Source organism: Cynocephalus volans, chromosome 2, assembly GCF_027409185.1.
Source record: "Cynocephalus volans isolate mCynVol1 chromosome 2, mCynVol1.pri, whole genome shotgun sequence".
NCBI lineage: Eukaryota > Metazoa > Chordata > Mammalia > Dermoptera > Cynocephalidae > Cynocephalus > Cynocephalus volans.
In genome coordinates, this window is record NC_084461.1 from 197,808,660 (window position 1) to 197,830,333 (window position 21,674).

The window sequence follows — 21,674 nt, forward strand, 5'->3', positions numbered from 1 at the left end:
AACAGGGGTGACATCTGCTGATTCCATAAAAACGCTCTACAATATTACTGAAATTTAAGTCACATGAGATACAACCAGAATGGGACACTTTGGTATGTGCTACCAGTTAGAAGTATCTTGTGAGAGGGTAAACATTCCCAACAACACTTTTGGGAATCAGAAATATAGCTAAATACATGCAAAGGAAAAAATGTTCCAGAAAGAGTGATCTGGCTGCAGCTAGAGCCCATCTAGGAACAGTCCAGGAGAAAATCATTCCCCTCATTCAGTCAATAATCCACCATGGAAACCTGCAGCAGAACAAGTTACAAAGGCTGCTTTATAAAGCTGTGCCTGCTTTAAAGGAAATCAATATTATGAATCAAAAAAAAAAGAAATAACTTCCACTGTCAGAAATTTAAAAAATGATCCTGTAGTATAAAGGTCTGTGACCTTTTTATCTGTTCCCTCTGTGTCTTCAAGCACACCACAGTCTCCCCAGTAATATTTCTCAATTACTGTTTGAAAAGAACCTTCTTTCCTTATTCTTGAGATTCTGATAAACCCTTTTGCCCCATCCTGGATTTGAGAATCACTACTGTAATAGCATTCAAATAAAGTCAGCTGAATGAATACGAGGGTACTTCATAAAGTTCATAGAAGAATTCATATCTTTTAATTCTGTTTTTCCATGAACTTTTTGAAGTCAGCTCGTACATAAATCTAACCAGAGCTGCTTTCTTAAAAATGGAAATCTCCCCCAAAGTCAAGAGCTTTATTAAATAATAAGAACAGTAATAACCATAATATTAATAATAACAATAGCAATAGGGTTAATTATATGGGGGGCTGGTTAGTGCATTTTCATTTAAACATTAACTCTATGAAGCATACATGGTTGTAATAGAAAAAGTAATGGCCAACGGCCTCCTAAGAGGAAGGGAGGATGGTACCCAGTGGAGGGACTATTGTTCAGCCAAGCGTCTCGATGTTGACTGGTTTACAAGTCTAGAAACAAGGACTGAAGTGCTCTGAATAGTATCAAAAGCTGTGGGCTCCAGCGCCATGTGGAAGGGGAGAGTGGACTCAGGACGCAGTGAGGGAAGCTGGTGATGTGGATGAAGGCTGCTCCCACCTCTCCCTTCTACAGTGGGGTAAACTGCAGGACTGTTGGGAACAGGTATTTAAGTCATGTGGGGCCGTGTTGCATGTGATCTAGCTGCTTCCTATGACCTCAAATCTTTAACACAGTCACTTGAACAAGGGGTGCCGTGTTGTGAAACATGAGGTGGAAGACGCGTTTCACATCCAGTCAATCCAGTATGGTGCAGAGACAACTTACGTAGAAGTAGAACTGCAGAGACAGAGGTGACCACGAAAACACCAGCCTCCCAGGAATCACAGAAAGCTTGGATGGGGCTCTGGATTTCCACGGGGCATGGAAGGTTTGAGGCAACCTTATCCACCTGGGAGACCTCAGTGACCTCAGCAGACATCTGGCTAAGGATCATTATCCCCATTTTGCAGATGAGGAAACTGATTTACCCAAGTTCACACAGCTGGTGGGCAGGGGGGCCAAACTCCAAGCAGAGCCCACACATGGACCACAACACTATGCAGCTGCTGCTCCGTCCCCCTCCCCCAACTCCCACCCCTGAAATTAGGCCTTCCAGGCTGAAACAAGGGATGAGGTCTTAAGTCCCAGTCGGGAGATGAATTGCACATAAATTGGTAAAACAACATAGTGAGTGCAGAGAATGAAGCTGTGTTTGTGAGCCAGGCAGAGCTGAGGCTTTTAAAATGTTACGGAAAATAAGAAAGGCATTATAAGCCACCCACTGGAGTGGGATCAAGAATGAGGGAGAGTTCAGCATGTAGGGCAGATGGCACAACAGTAACAGATGACAGAGAGAGATCCTATTACCCTCCTGTGTGCTCCAGCAAAAATATTTTAAGGGCAGGGGGAAGCACACACAGTTAAGAGGGAAGTGAAGCCCCAGTCGGGAGGAGACAACAGGACAGCCTCCTGCTCTGAACACACCAGGCCTCAGATACTCTTCCCAAGACCTGTTGGTGCAATCACAGGGAGCAGGACAGGGGCCAGGAGATGAGGAAGGTCCTACTTTCCCAAGGGAGGAAATTTTAGGAGCCAAGGACAAATAGCACTGATGGTAATCTTAATCAAAATTCAGAAAAGAAAAAGAATGGTGAGGATTAGCATATAGCCTGGGCTCACAAGTCATTCCAGTTCATCTCAGTGGTTCTCAAACTTTCTTATTCACAGTATCCCTATTATCGCAGTAATTTTTTTCATGGCACTCTTAGGCCAAAAGAAATCTCCAACAGTTCCTTTTACTAGGTAGTTATGTTCTAAGAACCTAGTGACTATTTTTAAAATGCACATAAATTAAAACATAAAATATTTTATTTTATGCTTAAAAATCCAGTTTTAGGGCTGGCCAGTTAGCTCAGTTGGTTAGAGCGTGGTATTGATAACACAAAGGTCTTGAGTTCCATCCCTGTACCAGCCAGGTGCCAAAAAAAAAAAATGGATAGGCCCAGGGGATGAAGGGCTGGACATTACCTCAGAGGAATAGTGAGAGAAGCTAAGAATGCTACACTTGGAGAAAACAGAAGGCTCAGGAGGCAAGCAGGAGCTGTCTTGGAAAATCTTGGAAAATTTATTCCATAGGTTAGAGATATCACTGTTAGGGGTTGTTCAAGGGCCAAAGGGTAGAAGTTGCAGAGAAGTAGGTCAGCTTAGGATGAGGAAGAACGTTCCATCAATTGTGAGAGTAAAGACACAGAATGGCCTGCTTTGCAAAGCTGTGCATTCTCTATCGGAAGCAAGGTCAGGGATATTGTTGAAGGGGCTCCCTCGAGGAGGGCACGTTGGACTAAGTAATCTCTGTGAGGTCCCTTCCTTTCTGAGAGTCTGTCAAGTGCAATAAGAATTTAAATAGCCACATCATTTGCACATCACTGCTTGAGGGGAAAGAATAGCAATCGTAAGTATTAAAGTCAAGATCAAAACAGTATTGGAGAGAGTAGTGAGGATTAAGTATCTCTGAAAAGTGAGATTTAATGTACAAAAAAGTTATTTATATTCTTTCCTAAAAGAATGTCAGTTTTGTTTAAGAAAGAAAAAATGGTACAGGAAAGAAAAGAAAGGGCACACCTAGACTCGTAGGAGCCTCTTCTGAGAGGTGCACAGTATTGTCACGACATCCAAAAGACATTTCTGGAATGCCTGCTACTCACCAGGGACAGGAGCAACGCTTTCCCTTATTTTCTCGATGTCATAGTACCTGACCCTTCCCAAGTTTCTCATGTCTCCTAGGTATGTGACACCACACTCTCCTGATTTCCCTCCCTCCTCTGATTCCTTCTTCTCTTGTACTGGCCCTTTAAGTGCTGGGTCCCAGAGGGTTCTGGTCTCAGTCCCCTGGTCTTCTCACTCCATCTGGTTCCCTGACTGCCTCACCCACATCCATAAGTGCAGTCAGGAGGTTTAGGTGCTGTCCATGTGTAGAGTCTATCTCCAGCCTAGTCCTCTTTCTGAGATCCCGACCCCATGTCCAGTGGCCACCAGGAGCCACAGACACCTCACACTCTACCTGCTCAAAGCTGAAAACACCAAAATTTCCCAGACCTGCTCTTACCTTTGCTTCCACCTTGAGGAACGGCCCACCCAAGCACCCAGCCACCCAAGCCAGAAATCTGAGCATCATCTGAATTCTTCCCTTCCTTCCCCTCTGAATATAATTACTCTCCAAAGCCTGTAGGTGCTACCTCCTCAAAGATCTCTAGACATGGTCATCTTTCTGCTCCCATGGCCCCTCTCTAAGTCCAGGCCAGCTTGCTTTAATACCTTCTGTTTCTAGCTAGTCCTCTGCAAGGCAGCCAGAATGATCTTTCTAACGTACAATCTGACCAGGTGACTCTAAATGGCTTTGGATCAAACCCAAGCTCCTAGCCTAAGGCCCTTCTTGCTCTAGCTCCTATAAACCTCCACATCTTCATTTCTCAACTCCTTCCTTTATATTCTCTCCAGCCAGACTGTACGTTTGGCTCTCTATCAACACTGTATTCTCTCATCCTGGACTTTAAACAGTGTCCACTTCTGCCTCTGGGGCCCTCTCCTGATCCCGTTCCCCTCACTCCAGCTGGGTCAGGTCCCTGTGCCAGGGCTCCCACATCATCCACCCCCATAGTACATAACTCATTCTACCAGAATCGCCAGTTCACACTGTACTCTCAAGCTCTGTGCCTCCAGCACTTAGCGTAATAACTGCCATAGTGCAAGATCAATCACCATTCGTTTGCTGAATGAATAATATCATTTAATCATTTCCAACTGCTGTAACAAAGCTGGAAAGTCAGGAACCATGTGGTGGAAAAGAGAGACACACCAGAAGCCCAGCTCTTATGTTTACAGTACAACTCACATTTTTGTGAGGAATGACATGAGGAATGTACTGCAGGATCAACTGTGCCCGTTTTCTGTCCTTGTCGAGTTCTTGGAAAAGCACACTAGGTTTGAGATCCCTTAAGAAGAAAGACACAGGTTTGGAATAATTAAAACATGAAAAGCATTTTCTAGTGCAGGGTTGGGATACTATGGCATGTGGGTCAAATCCTGCCTGCTGCCTGTTTTTGTAGTTTTCCTGGAACACAACCATACTCATTCATACATGTATTGTCTACGGCTGCTTTTGTGCTACAAGAGCAGAGGTGAGTAGCCCTTTGTGGGCCTAAAAACACCTGGCCCTTTACAGACGAAGTCTGCCAGTCCCTGCTCCAGTGCCATAGCTTCAATGTTACATAAGAGTTGAAATGTCAATGATAAAGAGACTGACATACTCTTATGTTCAGCTGTTGTAGGAAGATCCGTCACCCAACTCCCCAAAACACATAGAAGCAGTTTTTACTCTGGTAAGTCTGCTGATAAATACTGCTATTTAACTATCATACCCTGATGCTCAGCTCAGCTCAGCTGAAAGCCCTTCTCTTCCCAGCCTGGATAAAAAAAAATCTGCTAAATATGCCTTGGCTTGTTGCCATTAATTATATTCAGTGTAGGCATCTCTTAACAGATGACTGCTAGGTGATGCATCCTGACAGGTGCGTCACAGGAACAGCAGCTCTCCTTATGCAGACGAGCGGACAGGATGAAGGAGGGGAAGACATCCTCTCTGCCCTAGAACATGAGTGGGAGCACTTGGGCACCTCTACTGTGGGCAGCATGATGGGGCAGGCTCTGGCTCCATATGCCCCCCACCCCTGGTGCTCACTTTCGCAGCCAGTGGTCCTCAGGGGCGAAGCGCCGTCGGCAGTCCCGTTCATAGAGCACCATCAGCCACCCGTGGACAGACTGGAACAGCTCCAAAGTCCCACCTTTGGCATTCTCTGTGCGGCAAACAAAGGGGAGAGACACATTCACGAAAGAGAAGTCAGAAGTAGGGCAGTGGGAGGAGCGCTCTTTCTCCTGTGGTCATCATCAAGTCCTCGATCTCCCTCACTCTGAATTTTACGCAGAACAGAAGGAATTAAAAGGCACCCTGGGTATGTTCTACGAGATTGTAGGGCCTGACCATCTCCTAGACACAATCACTCCTGCTGCCTCCCGCTAGCATACTGTCCAAAGGTCCTTTTTAATCTAAGGAGCTTTGTACTGAACAACTGGAAACACTTCAGGAGGTTGACTCTCATTTGAAGTGTAAACTGGCACACATTTTATCTTCATGGAAATCAACTCAAAGAATCAAAAGGAGATTCAGGGAAAATTAATCATCATTAACAATCCGTGACATATACATGCAAATCCTGCAGGATGCCTGAGACTTCTACAACCACACTATTATCTTAAAAGGTCACAGATAGAGAGTGAAGAAATAAAATTTCCAATTATGTGAATAAATGTGCATTTTCTATTAACTTTGATGACAATAAAGCTAAAATCAGTTGATGTAACATTGACTCTTTGGCTTCCCTGAATGCAGCACCAATTGAATGACGATGGACACCTTTACCTTACCTATGATTCCATCCCAGATCATCTTAAACACAAAGGAATTCAAAAAAGAGGAAATGGTGACCAGCTCTTCCAGTTTGAATGAAATTTGTTCTTCATAAACTTCAATGTCATCAAGGATCCTAAATGAGACAGAAAATTATTCAGAATTCCCACTAAGAAAAAAGAAAAGAACTATACCAGTTATTAGACAAAACAAACATGGTTAAGAAATAAGCTCTATCTTTTAGAGATACTTATTAGAAAATTTACAGATAAAATAAGATTTCTAGGATCTGCTACAAAATAATCTGGAAGAGGAGAGCAAGTGAGAGTTTAGATAATGCAAAACTGGCCATGAGTTGATAACTGCTGATCTGGTGATGAGCTCATGAGGGTTCATTATACTGTTCTATTTTCTTGTTATTTGAAATTATCTGCAGTAAAAAGTTAAAAGTACAATTATGAAAAAAATAAGCAATAAGCTCTACTCTATATTTTTCTTATTCATAAAGACCTGACTGAGACACTCGCTTAATTCAAACCTGAATTCATGCCTTATTCATGCCTGAATATTAAGGAATCTTAACCAAAAGTGTGTTTACTGAGGAAAGCTGTGGAATCTTATTCCACATGTAGTGGCACTTAGTATGTATTTGATAAGAATTTGTGAGTGAATGAATAAATGAATGAATGAAGAATTCATTCATAGACACAGCTCTATCTGAAAATATCTTAAACCGTTCTGTACACTTTAGACTCACTCTTGGGTTACCCTTTCCCAAGCAAGTAAGGATATCTTTACCAGCCACTACAGACCTCTGCTCTCGCCTCCAACTGTTCACTAAACCTAAAAAACAAAGCAAGTGACCGGACTAACATTTGTTCATTTCCCACTCTGTGCCAGGCACTATACTGAGTACTTGACATTCCTTTTCTCATTTACTCTCTATCAGATTGGTAATAGTTTCTCCATTCTATTAATAAGGAAAGTGAAGGTCAGAAAGGTTAAGCAACTTGCCCAGGTTTAGCTGGACAGTAATAAGAATAATAGTCAACAAGTATTAAGCTCTTCCTATGTGCTAGGGACTTTACTAAGTACTTTGCACTGATTATCTTTTAATCCTTATTATGTGCCTAAAAGGTAGGTGCTATTGTTATTCCCATTTATAGATGAGGATCCTGTGTCTCAGAGAGGTTGAATCCCTTGATCCCTTGCCTATGGTGTCTCATTAAGTGGCTGAGCCAGGCTTTGCACCCTGGCTCTCGAATTTTCCAAAAATTTATCTAGCACAGTAAGTAAATGGCTGAGCTGTGATTTGAACCCATTCCCAGGACACCCCAAAGCCCACACTCAGTGGTACTGATCCAGCTCCCCTGAAAGGATGGGAACTATCAATTGCTCAACACCTATGGCATGGCACCCACTCTGTAAATATTTCCTTGCCTAATTCTTATAATGACCCTGCCACACAGGCCCAAATGTATGCCATAATCACATCAGCAATTACTTCCTTACTGGCACTGTGATTTGGTCTCTCCAAATTCTAGGAAAGGTATTCAGTCTCATAGCAGTCAACCTACGTGATAAGATGCCGGGAGCAGTCACAGAACAGCATCAGCATGGCCAAGAGCTGCTTGGACTCTTCGGTGTCATTGTTCAGGCATTCCAAGAAGAGCTTTAACCCTCCGTGGGGCCCCAGCTCACATATAAAGGCCCACAGTTTGGGCAGCAGGTCATCAAGGTAAGTGAGACCTGGAAAAGGATAGAGAAATCGGAGCTTCAGGTGGGGGCTCCAACTGATCTGTTATTTCTCCTATCTACTGGGAAAACAAAACACCTAAACCTATTACTGAACATTTAATGTGCAGGACAGAAAGAAAGTACAATTATTAAGAAAAGCATTATTCCCATGACAATAACAGCTAATATTTAATGGGTGCTTACTATGTGCCAGATACCATTTTAAGCACTTTGCATGAATTTTCTTCTTTCCACCTTCTCAAGCCCAGTTATCTCCATTTAATAAGGGAACAAATTGAAACACAGAGCGGTTATTTAATTGACTCAAAATAACATAGCCAATAAGTATCAGGGTCTAAGAATATAACTCTAGTCTGTTTGTTTTTTTTTTTAAAAGATGACCGGTAAGGGGATCTTAACCCTTGACTTCGTGTTATCAGCACCGCACTCTGAGTAAGCCACAGGCCGGCCCCTAACTCTAGTCTGTTTGACTTAGCATCTTTGTTTTAAATCAGAGATCAGCAATTTTTTTCTGGAAAGGGCTGGAAAGTAAATATTTTTAGGCTTTGTGAACCAGATGGTCTCTGTCACAACTACTCATTGCTACCACTGTAGCAAGAAAGCAGCCATTGACAATAGGTAAATGAATGGATTTGGCGTGTTCCATTAAAAGTTTATTTACAAAAACAAGTGGTGAGCTGGATTTGGCCCACAAGCTGTAGTCAGCTGATTCCTGCTTTAAATCATCTGGCAGGCTCATCCATACTAATCAAAGCTTTCCTCTCATCTTCTGTTATTCTACCTATGTTAAAAATGGGAAAGCAATGAACGGCTGGCCAGGGCAGAGATACTCTGAAGTGTTACACAACAATTTAACCCTGGGGATGCAAAAGGTGACGCAGAGAGCATTCTAAGTCTGCTTCCTGAAGGCTACAAGGCCTCAGACACTCAGGCTACATCACTGGTATATTTTAAGTCTAATAATGCAGCTACTGACTTAGAAAGTCTGGTTGTAAAGTTCCATGTGTCACTGAATATACAGTAAGTTGTGTTCCTCAGAAAAGGGGAAGTCACCCTTTAGGGAACCTATCCTAGGCCCAAGGGCAAGCCTTTATACTCCATCCCTCTGTTGATGCTCCCCCAACCCCAGAGTGCACTCAAAGGCCTGCTGAACACCTCTGCCTGTATGCCCAGCAGGCACCTGACACTCTTCACAGTCACAACAGAACTCTCGATTTCCCATGGTCACGCATTTGAGCCCTTAAAGTATCTATCATTTTATACGGTACTCTGAATTATTTGATTTTGAGCAAAGAAATGTTCGTGAAGGATACAGTAGCCTAGGGATCTCAATGCTACTTATGGGTGCTTAGAGGGTGAAGTGAAAGAACAGTAAAGGAGGCAAACAAATGTAACACCAATTTAGTTATTATTCCTAAAGGCTTGACCGTACACTGTCAAGGGTAGGAGAATGTGGAGGATTAAAAAGTCTTTAAACAGCAAGAGTTTCTTGACCTGGTTGGTGGTTATATAGGTGCTCAGGTCATAACTAGTATATGTTACATTATCCACACCAAGAATGCATATCTCTCACAATCTAAAAACAGGTTAAAAAAGAGTAAATAGTTATATTATGGAGATCACAAATATATTCCTGTAGGACAAAAGAAAAAAAGCAGCTGTCCTTGTGGTATATGAATGGGACTCACAGTGTAGACAAAAACATTTATAGCATCATACACCAATCCAATAAGGGCTGCATCCCAAGCAATTTAGATAGAAATGAAGATGATGGACTCAGGAAAGCTGTGCTAAAGGACCAGCAGTGGCTCCAGTACCATCAGGGGCATGAGGAGCACAAGCAAAGACGCTTTGTAAACTGTGAGTAGAAAAACAGTGGTAGTTTTGAAACAAATGTTATTTTCTATAATCTAATTTCATATGTGCATAGTTAAACTATAACTATCATATATACACTTTGGACTAGTTTATCTTCATCCTTAAATGTGTGTATTTTCAGGTTGGAAAAAAACCTTATTTTTGGATTCTTGCACCTGGGAAAGTGAGCTTAAATGTGAGCTCATCTTAAAAAGCTGGACACAGGTTGTAACCTCAGAATCTTCTCATCTAGTATGCTCCCCAAACCCTCAGTTGCTGGGGTGCTTCAGTGTGGTGTTACCCCTTCTCTCCTCCCTCTGCTCTCATTTTCAGGAAACTGCGCCAGGCCCAAGGCCAAGCCTTTACACTCTATCCCTTTGCTGATGCCACCTGTCCCACCCCCCACCCCGCAGAGTGCATGCAAAGGCCTGTTGAACACCTCCACCTGTATGCGCAGATGGCACTTTATATACTTGTCACAGCCACAACAGAACTCTCTATTTCCCATAGGCCTCACCCCAACTGGTCTTCCCCAGCTCAACAAATGGTGCCATTATCCACCCAGCTGCTCAGGCCAAAAGCCTGGTATTGTCTTTAAAACCATTAATACTCATGCCCCCCAATGCAATCCACCAGTAAGACCCATTGAGTACCTCCAAAAGACATCCAAAATCCTCCCACTTCCATCATCACCACTACGATGCTAGGCCAATGGCTCTCAACCAGAAATTATTATGTCCCTCAGGGGGCATTTGGCCATGATTGGCTATCACAATGTGGGTTGGGGGAAGTGCTACTAGCATCTATGAGTAGGGGCCAGGGGCTGCTAAATATCCTATAATACACAAGACAGCCCCTCACAACAAAGAGTTATCCAGCCCAAATGTTAACAATGCTAAGGCTGAGAAACCCTGCTCTAGTCCAAGCCAATGTTGTCTCTCATAATTGCCATCTTCATAGTGCCCATGACTATATTAAATCTATTCTGCTTGCTTATTATTGGTCTCCCAATACTAGAATATAATCCCCTGGGAACAGAGACTTGGCTGTCTGGTTCGCCTCTGCATCATCAGTGCCTGGCACATGTATGTGCTCCATAAATATCTAAAGGATGAATAAATATGCGTGAAAGAGAAAAGCAGCAACAATTTATGGTTTTAAAAAAAGTAAGATGCAGTTGAGAAGTTTTTAATCCTTTATGTAGTAAATTGCTTCATGGTATACAAAGACCCTTTGTGCTCATAATACCAATTCATACAACTCCTGAGCTGCAACTTTAAGCCCTTGATGCCCAATTCTGTGCTCACAGAGGGGACTTTCTTCCTTGCTCAGCTAAAAAGGAAAATGTTGGTCACATCAATACAATGGAATATAAGCAGCCAATAAAAAGGAGGTTTTTGAAGAATTTTTGATAAAATGCTTATGATAAATGGAAGAGAAAGGATAAAACTATATATTTCAATTTAAATATATATATATTTGTAGTACATTCAGGCACAGATGGTTATCTTTGCACTGCAGGATTAAGTTTTGTGTAAATTTTCTTTTTCCTGCTTCACTATCTTTTCTAGTTTTCTATTCAGAAAAAATAACAACTTCTTATTTTTTTTTAATCTTTTTTGTGACCGGCCGCACCGCACTTAGCCAGTGAGCGCACCGGCCATCCCTATATAGGATCCGAACCCACGGCGGGAGCGCTGCTGCGCTCCCAGCGCCACACTCTCCCAAGTGCGCCATGGGGTTGGCCCAAAATAACAGCTTTTTAAAAGTAAATTGTACTCCATAATTAGCCAGAAAAAAAAAATCAATTTTTTCTGAGAAAAATTGTCTGCCAAATTTGAGAGATGGAGGAATATGCTTTGGGACTCCAAACCTGTGAGTATCTGTAGACGGATCTGGGTGAGAGTTGTCAATGAGGTCTGGTAGAGGACACAGATATTGCAAACCTTCTGGACTTCTGCAGAGTCGACGCGTTTACCCCCCACAGGCCTGAGAATATTCCGGACTGATGCAGATTTCTGAAATGCACGCTTTAGGAGACCTGGCATGGAGATAACAAGAAATGAAAAAGCAAAAGTTCAGCCATCTGCCCAATTTCACTCTGTAAAGAGAAAACCATTTCAATACACCTCTGAATTTATAGCCAGGGCCAGACAGTGGGGATGCTGCTTTGATTCAAAACATTTCTCTGGGATAAATTAAAAAAAAAAAAAAACAAACAACATTTACAATAGGTTTTTAGGTGCATCCCAAAGACCTCTTCCAAATGTCGGAAAACTTCTCAGAATAAGCCACGCATATTCAAATCTTACATGAGATTCTCTCACTGTATCACCTAATCTCAGAACCCACAAAGGTAAAAATTCAGAGCACTACACTAAGGGAAGAAGAGCAAAGGCAGGAGGTCCAGCTAAGTCAATTCTCTGGGCTTTTAGAGTGAAGTAAAGCAGGGACAATTTCAAGTACTGATATTTGGTTTTAAATGGTATTCTATTTTTGTTTTAAACCCTTCTATTTCTATCCTGCCAAAGTTACATTTGCTGAGCCTATGCTAGCTACAAGACAGAACTTTCCAACACACTGAGTGGCAGAAGAAAAGCCACTCTGAAACAGAAAATCTGCCACAGGCATGTAACTCTACTGAATTAGGTGTTATTGGCACTTCCTCACCATTTGTCAGTGTGGGCAACAAGAAACCTTTCCATGGAACCCATTACTGATCCTATAGTAGGGATGCTGCTGAGATGCTAGCCTGGACTGTCTCAGTGGCTTTATAAGAAGCCTCACCTGAGAGATTTATTTTATGATTAAGAACTTAGAAAAGCTCTACTTCCCCTAAGACACAGGTCTTCTTCCTGGAATTGAGAAGACAGGGTACACAAATCCCTTTTCATTTTGGCTACAAGAAAGTGCACAGCCAAACTGAAGTTCAGTGATAGCCACAGTGGCCTCATGGGACATGTATCCCTGGATGACATGATCTGGATTTTGTTCACCTATTTCTATTTCCCCAGTCTTTGTTTTCTATTCCTATGGATTTCTGTCACTGTTTTCCTAAATGTGAACTTGACTAAGCAGCCTCAAAATCTCTGTGGAAGAAGTTAGAGCATCCCACAGACAGAGTGGAGAAATTTTTCTTTTTTGGTGACTAAGCCAATATGGGAATCCGAACCCATGAACTTGGTGTCATAAGGCCCACAGACAGAGTAGAGAATCCACACAGGAAGAATCAGAAGCTGCATTTCAGCTAAGTGGAGCCCTGGTGTCAGGCCTGCTCCGGTCACTCACTCTTCACTGGAAGCACATTCTGTGGGGACGCTGGCTGCGTGTGGGCCAGCTCCTGGTTCTCCAGCAGCTTCTTGCTCAGGATGTCATTAAAGAAGATCCGGATCAGAGGCACCCCCCACAGGAACTGCAGCTGTTTGGTGATTAAGTGTATTGACTCGTTAAGGCTAGGAGAGAGCAGGAAGAGACCAGGTGTGTCAGTTCCCCCTGATGCAAGGCCAGGAACAGCCCACTCAGCTCCTAATGGGCCTTCCACTTGGAGGTGAAGCTATGGCCTAGCATTCAACAGAGCAAGAATAAGAAAAAAAAAAAAAAAAAGAAAGAAAAATAGAACCAACAAATTGTCACTGAAGGCCTGGTATGTTGAAGGCACTGACTCTTGATCTGGTCTGTTGCTCCACCCAAACTTCCTGTGCTACCAGCAGTGTTACTGCCTCCCCTAGGTCACCAGGCTCTACATGTCAGTTGTCTTGGAGACACCCTCTATCTGTTCTCCATCCTAATTTCATCTGTTTACCACAGCCCACAAAAGCTAGTTCATGTTTGCTGTGTTGCCTTCCTTCTTGCAGATATCCTGCAGGGGTGGCCCACAAATCTAGATGACTCACCTGCTTTCCTTAGTGTTTCCTCACCTCCAGGGGCTCCTGACTCCGTGCTGTACCCCCAGCACCACTCCTATTCCTGAAACCTGCTGTCATCAACCCCGCCTCAAGACCCCACACTGGCTCCCCAATGGATCATCACAGTGATAACAGCCACCACCAGCTACTGACAGGCCTTTAAACACATCGTCTCATTCAATCCCTCGAGAGAAGCCTATCAGAGGGGCTATGAAAATCATCCCATTTCAGATGAGGAAACCAAGGCAAAGTGAGTTGTCCAGAGTTCCTCAGAGAAGAGGCAGTAGAGCTGGGACCAGGCTGTCCACTAAGGTGCTGTACTGCCCCGTCCTGCCTCCCAACATATGCTCCATCCTCTTTAGGCTAGGGGGTCACACTGGGGGAGGGTCGTCCTCTGGCAATGAGTCTTTCTAAATGGAAAGGGCCTAAAGATGTCACTCAGGCACAGAGGAGAAGGGTGCAAATCTGGGATTTCCTTCCCCGGCCTTCAGTTTTCTGCTGTAAGGGCACGTGCCAGGAAGCCCATGCTTTAGGCAGATATCTGAACAGGAAAACAGCTAGGCATTATAGCTGAGGCTCCAGAGACAGCTTCATTTCAGCTCAGAGTACACATTTCAAATGCATGATGTTGCCTTACTTGATCCCTGTTTTTCTGGCCTAGGGTTTCTAATATTTTTGAATTCTTAATTAAAATTTTTAAAATTTATATTCCACCTTTTGAAAAGGATCTGGGGTGACTTCTATTTCCTTTGAATCATTCGTCAAGTTTTAGCCTCTGCAAAATATGGTAGTCTAGGCAATCAATAAAAGTAATATTGAAGAAAAGATAATGTTGATAGATAAGGTTCATAATTGATTAAAAGATAACAATACAAAAATAATATGATCTCATTTCTGTATTTGTAGATAAGAAAAAGACTGAAAGGATGTTTACACAGGTTGTCCTTGGGTGGTAGGATTATGGGATAGTTTTTATTCTCTTTTGGTCTTATCTATGTATATTTTAGACAATAAATACATATTATATTTGTAATAAGAAACAAAACAACAGAAGCTGAAAGAATGAAAGAAGGAAGAAGGGGGAGATGGTGGGGAAGAAGGCAGGAGAAGGCAGGAAAGACAGTGATTGATTTGCCTCCAGGACTCACCCATAGTCCACAGATTGGGAGAACCAGCCAAGGACAGGGTGCCAGTGGGTCAGGTTGGATTTCTTCTGGGACACGTACTTCTGACAGTAGCACAGCATCTGGGTGAGCAAACTGACAAACCCATCCGTCTCCTCCTCTAATACTCTGGGGCTGAGGGAGCCCAAGTGTAGGAGATTGCCTACAGAGAGAGAAGGCTGAGTAAATGGGCCCACACAGAGATGCTTTGGTGCCTCCCAGCCCTGCTCTCTGTGGTTCAGGTAGCACGTCATATGTGCATAAAAAAAATTCTACGTGAGAAGCACCAGTCAGTGCTGGGGGCTGCAGTGCAGTGCAGGGGTAAGAAATAGGCCGACTTGACTTCAAATCCTGGCTATTCTACAAACAAGCTGCGTGATCCTCAACCCACCTCTTGAATCTGTTTTCTCATCTATTAGACTGGAATAATGACCCCCACTCTCCATGTGAGGCTTATATGAAGTAATACGTAAAATGTCAGGCACACACAGGTACATATTTAGTTTGCATATTTTAATATTAACATTTAAGACTCAAGGATCAACATAAGAAATGACCATGTAAAGAATATTTGAATACTAGGAAATCACTGTTATTCGATGTTCATCAAAGTTATTTCAAATCACTTGTGTGAAAACTCTTACCATAAGCTTCTCCTAAAGTTTAACCCCAAGAATGTTTTTCTATCTAAAATAAATTTCTTTTTATTAGGCAATAAAAAAAATGTGCCTCCACTGTTTTCAAAAACGTCTATCCGGAAACGCTTTCTTCATCTATAATGAAAACATCATAGAACAGGAGAGGCGGGCCTACTCTGATCTAAGCCCTACCCACCTGCTCCCTCCCTTTTGTCTTGAGATAAGAATTACCCAGGCAACACTACCCCCATTTTCATTTTTTCCTTGGCCAACAGGAAGCTAAGTGCTGAAATTTAACATTCATTTACAGTCACTCAACTAGCTTGCCAGGTTGGTATATTTTCCAAATGATTTTAAATTTTACACGTCTATTTTAAATTGTCTATCTGAATATATATATTTTTTATTATAAGCACTTCCAATTGTTAGTAAAAACAGCTTATGATCTATAGAAGGGTGAAAAGCAAAACACTCTCAGGTTTTCCCTGATGGCCAGGACATGATCACACTGCAGCCACAGATACTCACCCATTAGACAAAGTGTATGGCATCCTTCTAAACTCTCACATACGTCACGGCATCGATCTTCGTCTCTCAAAAATACGATGAATTTACGAAGCAAGTCATGAGATTCTAAAACAGTGAGGCGCTACAAACAATTGCAGACAGTTAAAGCAGAAATTGACGGGAAGAATTTCCTACTACAGCATGACCATGATCACTTGCAGACCACTCTCTAGGTATGGGGAACATGCTACCAATCGCCAAGAAGAAAACAAAGATGAGACTGCTTCTTTGGATGGCTAACTCGAGTGTGTCTATGGTAGCTACTGCTCAAGAAGAAAAATCAGGGGAAGGGGTAGGAATTAGCAGAGAAACATTTTAGAAATCTTCTAATTTCTGAGAAGAAAAGCAATAGCAGAATTGGTTTTTTAGGGGGAACTTAGGAGCCCACTTACCTCAGGGGTCACTGTGCGCAGATGAATCGTAAGAGCAGGCACGGACATGATGTGGACCAGGAAGGGACGAATCAGATTGTCTGAATATTGTGCAGCAATCACAGGGCTAGACACAGACAGATCACCTTATTCAGAGAGGTCTGCATGTACACCTGGAACTAAACAGCAACCCAACCAGTGCTCTCAAATCCCTAAAAATTATGGTTCACAGGCCTTTGAGGAAAACTAAAGGCTGAAAATGAGGATACGTGGTAGAGGAATGACTAAGTCAATGGCAGTACAATCATATGATGCAGTATTGTGCAGCTATGAAAAATCAGTTCTGAAGTTTCACTGACATGAGAAAATGCTTATGCTATAATAAACTTAAAAACAGAATAAAAAACTATATACATGGGAGAGGAGGAGGGGCTTGTGATAGGGAGGGAGAAATGAGAGGCTTCTGGAGTGCTGGTCCTTTTGTTCTATTTCTTGATCCAGTGTGCTTACCCAGGTGTGCTCACTATGGCATATAACTCACTAATAACTCATACTTGAATTAAGCAGTTTATTTAAAACACACACACACACACACATATATTATGATATTAACATTTTAAAACATATACAAAAACACATAAATATATATAAATAAATAAAAGACTGGGAAGAAAAATTCAAAAAAATGTTAGTAAGGCTGGCCAGTTAGTTTGGTTTGTTAGAGCTTGGTTTCATAACCCCACAGTGAAGGGTTCAGATCCTCATACTGGCCAGCTGAAAAAAAAAAAAAAAGTTAACAATGTATCTCTGGGTTGTAGAATCATGAGAATTTTTTTTTCTGCTTTATCCAGGTTTTCTACAATAAGCACATATTACTTCCATAATCAGAAAGAGATAAATATTAAAATAAGAAAATGACCCCTACCTCACACCATATACAAAATAGATCAAAGACCTCAATGCTAATTTTATAAATAAACAATAAAACTCTTAGAAGAAATCACAGGAGTGAATCTTTGTGACCTTGGGTTAGGCAATGACCTCTGAGATAGGACACCAAAAGCATAAGCAACTAAAGGAAAAACTGATAAACTGGACTTCATCAAAATTAAAAATTCTGGTGCTTTAAAAGACACCATCAAGAAAGTGAAAAGACAACCCATGAAGGAAATATTTGCAAAACATATATCTGATAAGAGACCTGTATCCAGAACATATAAAGAACTCATACAACTCAACAGTAAATGACAACCCAATTAAAAAATGGGCAAATGATCTAAATAAACATTCTCTAAACAACAACAACAACAAATGGTTAATAAGTACATGAAAAGATGGTCAACATCATTAGCCATAAGGGAATTGTGACTTGGGATACCACTTCACACCCACTAGGATGGCTATAATCAAAAAGACAAGTGACAAGCATTGGCAAGGATGTGGAGAATCTGGAACCCTCATTCAGTACTAGGGGGAATGTAAGATGGTGCAGTCACTTTAGAAAGCAGTTTGGCACAGAGCTACCATATGCTGTAGAGTGGATGCCCACCAACTTCACTGAAGCTTTATCCTCACTGTAACTGCTGAGGGTGGGAAATCCTATTATGGTAATTGAAAGGTGGGGTCTTGAAGAGGTGAGGTGATTGTAGGACCATGCTGTAGTAAATAGCTTAAAAATGGTGGTTATGAGCATGGTTCTGAGGGCTTTAAAAGGACAGTGCATGAGGAACTGTCTCTCTCTGCTTCCACCATCTCACAATGTGAGACTCCTGGGTCACTGTCACCACCACCAGATGGATTTTGGACTTCCCAGCCCGAGAAACTGTAAGCAATAAATTTCGTTTCCTTTACAAATCACTCAGTTTCAGGTATTTCGTTATAAGCAACAGAAGCCAACTAATACACCATATAACCCAGAAATTCCACTCCTACGAATATACCTAAGAGAAATGAAAACATACTTTCACACAAAAACTTGTACATAAATGTTCATAGCAGCACTATTCATAATAGAAAAAAAGTGGAAACAACACAAATGTGGTAGATACATACAACGGATTATTTTTGGCCATAAAAAGAACGAAATACTGATTCATTCTATATCATGGATGAACCTTGAACACATTATATAAAGTGAAAGAAGCCAGTAACAAAAGACCTCATATTATACAATTCCATTTATATTGACATGTCCAGAACAGGAAAATTCAAAGAGACAAAAAGTAGATTAGTTGTTGTCAGGGGCTTTGGGGAGAGGAGGAAAGGAGAGTGACAGCTAATGGGTATGGAGTTTCTTTTTGGGGTGATGAAAATGTTCTGGAATAGATGGTGGTGATGGTTGTACAACTCAGTGAATATATTAAAACCATAAAATTGTACACTTTAAATGAGTGAAACATATGATATGTAAATTACTTCAATAAAGTTGCTATTTAAAAACAAACACCCAGAGGCTGTATAGAAAAAAAGATAATGAGAACTTATAGGGGAAAAATGATTTCTTCTAGCTAATGTGTTCCAACAGCAATTAGTGGATATGTTACTGGTATTTAGAACATCAGAATTCCTATTACAAACTTTTACTTTCAGGATACCATTTTTGAGACAAGAAAATTTTATAAGGCTGAAATGCTCAAAATATCAGTGCCTATGTTAACCACTTGTCCAAATGAGACTGACCAACCAAACTAATCTCACTGATCTGTGTTGGCGAAATTTTAAAAAGAGAATCAAGTTATTTTCTGTATGTTACAAAGAGGTTTAAAACAGGACTAAACAATTCTCTAGACAAAAGAAAAGCATACCACAAGAGAATGACAGTGAAGCTATAATAGTCACTTCACATTTGCATCATGATAGGGATACAAAAGGCCAGCGCCTTGTCTGGGGTCTCTCCTGGGACCCTAAGGATTCCATCCTGGGCCACACCCCCAAGTGATAGCCTGACTGACCAGGAGCGAAGTACTGGAGAACGAACGCCTTATGGACTGCAGGGCTGCCATGCATGAGTCCTGTCTGAGAAGATCTCACACACACCAAACACTCCCACATGTTTCCCTCAATTTCCTATTACCTGCTTTCACAGCATGAGGTCCTCGGAATCTTTCTTTAGACTACTTGTTGTTGCACTTAAGCCCCTTGGCAACAAAGTCTATAAACGTACTGCTAGTACATTTAACAGGGCTAGACATGGTAGGGGGAGGGTAAAAGAGGTTGATGAACCGTCCCTGCCAACAGAGTTCATGGTGTATGCAGGGAGCTGGGCAGGCACGTGGGAAGAACAGAAACCAGGGCTAGTGGGTGGTGCATGACTATGCACCTGGGCAAACAAGGGCCCAGATAACAAATGCTGTGGTGGTCTGAGGAACAGGAGAGTTTTGGAAGGCTCCCACATGACATTTATTCAAGAAATAAGTATTATTCTTAGAATACAAAAAATGTGTCTGATACGTGAGGCAAGTGTAAGGAATAAGGAGTAAAGAATGTGGGCTCTGGAGTCAGATGGCCTGGGTTTAATTCCTGGTCTGTCCACTCCCTGCCATGTGACTCAGAGCAAATGGCTTAAATTCTCTGGGTCTTAGCTTCCTCATCTACAAAATGGAGATAAGAGAATGTGGCCAGGCGTCAGTTAATGTGTGCAGAAGTCTTATGTGTGGCCCATGATTGTTAGCTATTCATATTTCAGGATTTGGTGATAATGTCTAAACATACCATTGATGATTTTATAGACTCACTATATTCCTGTATGATGCAACCACTGAAATATCTTGTTTTAAATTGTCCTGCTAATGTTCAGTTATATACAAATACTCAGAGTGGGGGAAAAGTACACTGTTTAGGAAAAAGGCTTTAGAGTAATATGGCCTTAACAAGTGGTTCAACAGGATCTAATACAGTTGTCCCTCAGTATCTGTGAGAGATTGGTTCCAGGACCTGCCGTGGATACCAAAATTCAGGATGCTTAACCTATACACATTCTCCCGTATACTTTTTTTTTTTTTTTAAAGATGACCGGTAAGGGGATCTTAACCCTTGACTTGGTGTTGTCAGCACCACGCTCAGCCAGTGAGCGAACCGGCCATCCGTATATGGGATCCGAACCCGGGGCCTTGGTGTTCTCAGCACCGCACTCTCCCGAGTGAGCCACGGGCCAGCCCTCTCCCGTATACTTTAAATCATCTCTAGATTACCTACAATACTTGATACAATGTAAATGCTATGTAAATAATTGTTATACAGTATTTTTTAATTTGTATTATTTTTTACTGTTATATTGTTATTTTTTATTGTTTTTTTCCAATCTGAGTTTGGCTGAATCCAGGGATGAGGAATCCATGGATATGGAGGGTCAACTGTACATAGAATGATAAATGTTGTTATATTCTTAAAGGAGAAGAAACCTGATGGAATGAGTAGATATGACCATGCTTGGTGAATGACACTGTGAATTACAACCACACTAAAGCAAGGAAGGGATGCTAGAAAGGGAAGAAAGGCAAGGTGCTCCTAGATCTTATTCTCCAGAGTTGCAGGAGGGGCAGAGCTGCTCCTGGGCTCCCGGGCTCCTGGGCTCAGGCCTCAGCCTGATAACCCTTCACTTCCTCTGATGGAGGAGAGTGGGTGATGTTGCTGGAAAGAGCTGCCCTACAATGTGACTCAGAAACGGAGATGCACTGAATCTGTATCTTAGGTTTCTGGCAAAACCTGTTTGTCCTTAGATGTTATGGCTCATTAATACGACTCATGTAACTTCTCTCAAAGTATGAAACGAAGGTACAATTGTTTACTAGATAATTTGTTCTACTTTTGTAACTAATGATAGTGTAACTGGTTGGATCCTGTTCCTCCATCACGAGGGTCTAGCCTCTAGAGGTATGCACTATAATATAGCAGCCACCAGCTACATGTGGCTACTAAGCACTTAAAATGTGGCTGGTCTGAATTCAGATATGCTGTAAGTATAAAATACATACCAGCAGTTTGTGAAGACTCAGTATGAAAAGAGAAATGAAATATATTATTTAATTTTAATTAAAATAAAAATTTTAAATATTGATTAGATGAAAAAATGATAATATTTTGGATACATAGGTTTAAATAAAATATATCATTAAATTTAATTTCCCCTTTCTTTTGGCTTTTTAATATGACTCTCATATTTCCATTGGACAGAACTGCTCTAAACCAGTCTTGTCCATTAAACTTTTTGTGATGATGGAAATGCTCTATATTTGTGTTGTCTAATACAGTTGTCACTGGTCACATGTGGCCACTGAGCACTTGAAATGTGGCTAATGCGACTAAGGAAATGAATTCTTAATTTTATTTAATTTTAATTAATTTATTTTTAAACAGTCCCATATGACTAGTGGTTAGTAGAAAGCACAGTCTAGACCAGGGTCAGTAAAGTACACTC

The 21,674-nt window shown here is 41.6% G+C and overlaps 1 protein-coding gene across 2 annotated transcripts in view; it reads right to left on the reverse strand.

Annotated features, from left to right (window-relative positions):
* Positions 1–21,674, reverse strand: part of UBE3B (ubiquitin protein ligase E3B) — a 60,073-nt gene that overhangs the window by 19,064 nt on the left and 19,335 nt on the right. For both annotated transcript variants that reach the window (XM_063088104.1, XM_063088103.1), the window contains exons 10-18: positions 16,280–16,385; positions 15,849–15,969; positions 14,668–14,845; positions 12,903–13,066; positions 11,488–11,655; positions 7,577–7,748; positions 6,017–6,135; positions 5,274–5,388; positions 4,428–4,527 (exon numbers count right to left, since the gene is read on the reverse strand). In XM_063088104.1, the coding sequence (XP_062944174.1) occupies positions 4,428–4,527; positions 5,274–5,388; positions 6,017–6,135; positions 7,577–7,748; positions 11,488–11,655; positions 12,903–13,066; positions 14,668–14,845; positions 15,849–15,969; positions 16,280–16,385 (1,243 nt within the window). The remainder of the gene's footprint in view (positions 1–4,427; positions 4,528–5,273; positions 5,389–6,016; positions 6,136–7,576; positions 7,749–11,487; positions 11,656–12,902; positions 13,067–14,667; positions 14,846–15,848; positions 15,970–16,279; positions 16,386–21,674) is intronic.